At 44.1% G+C, this 6172-nt stretch overlaps 1 protein-coding gene across 6 annotated transcripts in view; it reads left to right on the top strand.

Annotated features, from left to right (window-relative positions):
* The first annotated feature begins 598 nt into the window (after positions 1–598).
* Positions 599–6172, top strand: part of CCDC150 (coiled-coil domain containing 150) — a 40288-nt gene continuing 34714 nt past the window's right edge. For 5 of the 6 annotated variants that reach the window (XM_044431821.1, XM_044431822.1, XM_044431824.1 and 2 more), the window contains exons 1-4: positions 706–871; positions 2978–3148; positions 4131–4351; positions 4885–5063. In XM_044431821.1, coding sequence (XP_044287756.1) covers positions 3003–3148; positions 4131–4351; positions 4885–5063 — 546 coding nt within the window. In that variant the 5' untranslated portion in view covers positions 706–871; positions 2978–3002. Of the gene's footprint in view, positions 872–2977; positions 3149–4130; positions 4352–4884; positions 5064–6172 lie in introns of all 6 variants that reach the window. The other variant, XM_044431820.1, reaches the window with a different exon arrangement.

Below are 6172 nucleotides of genomic sequence, written 5' to 3'. Positions count from 1 at the left end.
TCTGTAATGTAAAGTCAGTATCTCTTAGAATCCTGCACCACTTCATATTTTATATAGTGTTGCTGCTTGTTTTTCTTTTGATGTGCTGCTGTACTGTTTAATGTTTAATTTAATGTTGCATGACAGGCAAAAACCTGCTTTCCATGCAATGCAGTACTGAGAAAGAGACACAACATAAATATGTTTGTTGTAATGCATTATCGAGTCTATAGCATATGAAACAAGCCATAGTCTTCTCCCTTCAAAGTCTAGAGATATAACTGCATTTTAACTGTAAGGACTAGAATCTTGCAATCTTGCATCTGTAGTAATTGCATTTAGGTCAAATGTTAAATGTTAAGTTGAGCCAAATTAAAGTGACAGAAAACCTCTTTCGGTCACACAGAAAATATCCCTAGAACTATTACGGGCCTTCTTTCTGCCTAAACATTCACAAAATTGCTCATTTAACCAGAAAAGCATGGCTGGAACTAACTTCAATCTCCTGTTCTAGCTTCTTCGAACACTCAGCACCAGTAATAGGGGCAACAAAAGATGCGGATACTACACATCCCGGCATGCTTTTCGATCCACGAGAAAGTTTTTCCTTGCGGATGCGTTGACTTTTCCGAGGCTTCCCCCAGAGGGAGCCACGCCTTAGTTTGTAAACTAGGGAGGGACTGGACTACGAATCCCAGAATGCAGCAAGAACCGGGGCGCGCGTGCGTTGGATGGCACCCTTTCAGGCAGCGGGTCAGTTTGAAGCTGCAATAGGGCTCCATGGAAACGGGGCAGAGTAGCCCCCGGGCCGGGACCCCGCTGCTGCTGTAGCGCCCTGGAAGCAGCTGGGAGAGCGGAGCTCCTGTGGGCGCGTCGCATTTCTGGTGAAGAGGTGGGCTGCACAGTCGGGCCGAAGTGCTTCCTGCGGGTTTGCGGGCACGGGTAGAGAAAGCGGGAGTATCCAGCGTTCGTCTGCCTTCAATCCCGTTCATTTCCATGGGTCTCCTCTGCGTAGAGGGGGCACTGGAGGAAGTCGTGGAGGGGGGTGGTCACCGATGCGGGCAAGAGAGGAAGACTGTAAGCGCTGACCCGGCTGGAGCTGCCACAGGGGGCAGCCAGATGGCCCCGAGAAGCTTAGGAGCAGCGACGCGTTGCGTGCAGGCCGGGCGGGGCGCAGAGACAGACAGGCATTCACACCGCGATTCCTCCGTGGGGAGCAAGCTGCCTTCTGTGAGGGCAAATTGCTTGCCCATCCGGCCCAGTGTGGCCTAGTTCGCCGGGCAGCAGCTCTGCAGAAAGGTCTTTTCATTCTCATCACCTGGAGGTATCCCATCTGATCACGGCTATTGAGTTAAACTTCAACCAGAAGCTTCCTTCCCTCCAAATCTATTGCCAGTCAGCTGTGTCACATGGCCCACTATTCTAGTGTTTTGAGAGATCTCAAGTTCTGTCTGCTCCTGGCTTCATGTTGTTAATAATCCTGCCAAATGTTGCAATGCTTCTTGGTTGCCCCCTCACCACAGCTAAAAAGGCCCAACCTCTGAGCTTTTCTTCATAGGAAAGATGGTTGTAACCCTCTGGTTGCTGAGTTGCATTCGGATTCCTCCCAGGAGGTGTGTTCAGGATTGTAGACATGGTTGATATTTTTGTGCCCACAAAGCTCTAAAATGGAGCTTTGCTGGAATGGGGAGTGAAGTCCTTATGTCTGCAGAAGGAACTGAGTGTTCTTGTGCCTTCCTTCCCCTAAATAAGGCTAGTCTTCTAGCTGCACTGCATGCATGTTGTTCCAAGGCTCCAAAATGTTTGATCATTTCATTTTAAAGGTCCATTGCTGCTCATGTTTTAAACTAAATATTTTTACAGCAGCAAATGCAAGTAAAGCATTTCCCTGGGAGTAGCAGGAAACATAAACTGATGTAACATTAAAGGGCAGTTTAAGAGGAAGCACTTCCTGGATATATGTGGAATTTGTACTGCATGCCAGTTCCCAACATTGAAAGCCTGAACTTATGCTCATGCAACAATATGCCAGTTGAACCATATTATCCTGTGTAATGGGATAGTCAGACTTTTTGCTCACATGGACAGGCATTCTTTTTTTGTTGTTTTGAGAAGCACATATCAGAACAATAAAAAATACAATGTTCTGAATACTGTCTTGTACTAGTTTTCATGCAACCACTTGATATACTTAAGTAAGCATATTTACTTGTTAATTCCAAATATGTGTGCATGGAGCCAAGACAAAAATGTGAGGAAACTATATTATTTGCTACTATTTATTATTATTATTTAAACATTTATACTGTTCCATATCTAAACAGTTTCTAGACCACTGAGCAATATAAGATAAAATGAATAGAACACAATATCAAACTTTTTAAAAAACCAGTAAAAAGCATGTCTGGTCAACTGAGGAGGTGTTGAAATAAAAATGTCTTCAGCAGGCAAAGTAAACAGAACACTTCTGTACTAACAGCAGCTTCCAGATCAGTGTTAAGGGCAACTCCACCACAAAATAAGTTGCAAGTGTTCAGGCTTGAAGTTACTAGTACCTGTACCACCATGGCTAAGCTCTCTTATTCCAGGAGCAACTTTAGTTTTGCCCGAATGTTACAAGTATATGGTATTATTTTCTTTAAAGTCTTCCTGTGAGCATCCTCTGGATTAATATAAACTGGATTAATAGTCACACATTCTTCTTGTGAGGTCTAGGAACTTTAGTTCTGACATAGGGGAAGTAGAGATCTTCAACAGGGAATTCTTGGCGTTGTCATCAGACTGTAAGTTTCAGGATTCTTTGGGGGAAGGCATGAAAAATAAGCTGGAATGTAAGCCAGGATAGGCTTGCCGCATAGTTTTCCCTCTGAATCCTGTCACAGGCATAGTTATCTTATTAGCCCTCAGCTTCTTTGGCTGTGCTGCTTCTTTCTGCCCTGGCTGATCAAGAGGTTCTGAGGTCCCTCATATAACATCTATGGATTTATTTTACTTGCAGCTAATTATCAGATGCTGAATCTGTGATGGCAAGGCCAATTATTTCTCCAGTGAGTATCAATCCAACAGCTCCTGAAACCTTTGTAATACTGAACCAGAGGATGAGAGTTGTTGAAGAGCAGACAAGTGCACTGTTGCGGGAGCTACAGACACTGGGCGTAAATGGACACAGGTATAATTGAAATAGATGCTTTACAGCATAATCGGTGTTGTGCATGGTTTCTCAGAAGTAATCACATTGTATTTCATAGTTTTTATTTTTTGGTAAACAGCCCAGAGAACTTTGGCTGGTAAGCAGTGTAGAAAATGCAATTAATTAAATAAATAGAATTCTACTGTGATTGAGGCTTATTCCTAGAAATTGCAGAAATAGGATTGCAGCCTTCAGTCCACATTTGCATTGTTCTTTGCCCCGAGTTTCTAATATGGCTTCTCTTTGCGGTGTCCAAGTTATTGAATTGCCCAGTTTGATTGAATCAAATTTCTAATGTCAGATGTTGAAGTTTTATGTGTGAAAATATTGGCATGAATGAGCTAATGACAGAAGATGACATCTCTTTTTATGGCAAAGACTGAATGATACAGAGTGGAAGGGAAGCCTAAAATGATGCTGCTTTTGTAAAGGATGTTTACATTACTAGCTACAATATTAACAAAAAATGATGATGTATGTTAGCGCTGGCTTGCTTCAATAAATCATATTTAACACCACCTGCAGTGTGTTTGGGTTTTGACAAAAGAAACTGCAGATTGTTCAAAACTGAAGTTGAAGCATCTGATCTTATCACAGCTGTGCTGGAGTAGAGTGCAGGGGGAGCTGACAAGTCTGAGCCTTGTGTATGTCACACTAAACCATAGTCTAGTGCAGCTTCCAAACAGGACTGCTGTGTCTAAGTGTATGTGCAGTTTTGTGAGGTTCTCGTTTGGTGTGGGCAGGTCGCCTACTGCCAGGTGTGGTGAGCAACTATTTTAATCAAGTTCAGCATTTTCCCTTCTAGAAATGAATGGCAGATGTTTGCATATGGGAGAAAGGATATACTTGCGTTTAAGGACACTAGCTGTCAATTCAGAATGAGAAGTAGGGTTTGGGATCAAGGGGACCGCACATGTAGATTCCAAACAAATGGGCATTAAGCACCTGTTATTTCTTTCAGTATGGATCCCTTCCCTTCCAAAACCTCAGAAAACTTGGAAGATCACCAGTCCATCACCCCTATCCGTGCCAGAGTGGCATTCATTGGAGGGCATGACACACTCTGGCGAACCTGTGACACTCTTGTGAATAGGATGTGCCGGCTGGAAAGTGTCATGCAGACCTTGAAACTGAACATGTATAGGTTGCAAACAGAAAAAGAACTGAATCCAAAGCATGCAGGTACTGCAGGGGGGGAAGGGATGGAAAGGCAGCATTGATTGGCTCTGGATTCTTTTATGCCCACTCCCTTGTATGTGTCTTTTGTAGTTTCTAGTAGCTATTTCCCTAAGGTATGCCACCACTGAGCTGCTCATGTGCCACAAGAAATTAATTAACTGACTGATTGGCTGATCCTCTGCTCCAGGTTCTGTCTACTGCTAATCAGCCTTTGTCAGGGGGAATAATTCTGCCATATCTCTACATCAGGTGTCATTGGATATCCAACAGCAGCATTGCGGGAGAATCCACCAGGACATACATTTTAAAGTAGTTTATGCAGAACCACAGGATGGACTCCTTGGATAGCATATCATGTATTCTTTTGCATTTACAGCATTTTAGAAACGTGTATTCTTTTGCATTTTAGAAAGAGGACTGATGTGTGCCCCATCTCTTAATTCAGAAAAAGGAAGAAAGCATGCCTAAGCTAACAGAAGTTTTGGAAGCTCTGCTTTCTGTTGATATGCCTTGATTTCTCCCTTGCTGTTTTACAGCCAACTTAGAACAGCGTTTGAACACAATACAGGAAGAGCATATGGAAGAATTAAAGGTGCTGCAAATGGAGGGGAGAATGTTGTGCCAGCAGCTGAGGGAGTCCCGGGAGGAAGAGGAGAAAGCCAGAGCTCAGGCAAAAAGGCTGACTGCTGCTCTGGAGATTGCTACTGTGACAAAGGTGCCGAAGCTTTCTATACTTAGGATGACCTGGTCTTTGAAAGTTCTTTGCCCCATATTTGGCAGGTTGCCAGTCTGAGGCTGCCAACCTGGAAAGGACCACTCAATATTGATGTGGTAAAAGCCTTAGGTGTATGTCTTACCAAAAATGGGGCTGGCCAAAAGCCAGCCGTATTTCTGGAAATGGGCTAATCTATTTTCTGAGAGGTGAGAAGTCTTGTAGCTGCAGTTGCATTGGACAGTGGAATACAAATCTGACTCTCTCAGACTCAAATTACGTATATATAATGGTGCGAATATTAGCTCTGTGTAAGCTGTTGGGGAGATGGTGTTTTCATCCTTCACAGTGAGGCAAAATACATTGTCAGGGCTCACCAGCACTTATTAACTATTGTGTTGTTGTTGATGTTAGTCGCGAAGTCGTGTCCAACCTATCGCGACCCCATGGACAACATTCCTCCAGGACTTCCTGTGTGCCGCCATCCCCCGGAGTCCACTTAAGCTCACACCAACTGCTTCAGTGACTCCATCTAGCCACCTCATCCTCTGCCGTCCCCTTCTTCTTTTGCCATCTATTGTTCCCAGCATTAGGTTCTTCTCCAGGGAGTCCTTCCTTCTCATTAGGTGGCCAAAGTATTTGAGTTTCCTTTTCAGTATCTGGCCTTCTAAAGAGCAGTCAGGGTTGATCTCCTCTAGGACTGACCAGTTTGATTGCCTTGCGGGGCTCTCAGGAGCCTCCTCCGGCACCACAATTCAAAGGCCTCAATCCTTAGGCGCTCAGCCTTCCTTATGGTCCAGCTTTCACAGCCATACATTGCAACTGGGAAAACCATAGCCTTGACTAAATGCACTTTTGTTGGCAGGGTGATGACTCTGCTTTTTGGTATGCTGTCTAGATTTGCCATAGCTTTCCTCCCCAGGAGCAAGTGTCTTTTAATTTCTTGGCTGCAGTCCCCATCTGTGGTGATCTTGAAGCCCAGGAAAATAAAATCTGTCACTACCTCCATTTCTTCCCCATCTATTTGCCAGGAAGTGAGAGGACCAGATGCCATGATCTAAGTTTTCTTAATGTTGAGTTTCAAGCCAACTTTTGCACTCTCCTCCTTCCCC

This window comes from Varanus komodoensis, unplaced genomic scaffold (assembly GCF_004798865.1).
Source record: "Varanus komodoensis strain SLA01 unplaced genomic scaffold, ASM479886v1 scaffold23, whole genome shotgun sequence".
In the NCBI taxonomy this organism is placed as follows: domain Eukaryota; kingdom Metazoa; phylum Chordata; class Lepidosauria; order Squamata; family Varanidae; genus Varanus; species Varanus komodoensis.
This window is presented reverse-complemented; position numbering and strand designations above follow the sequence as displayed.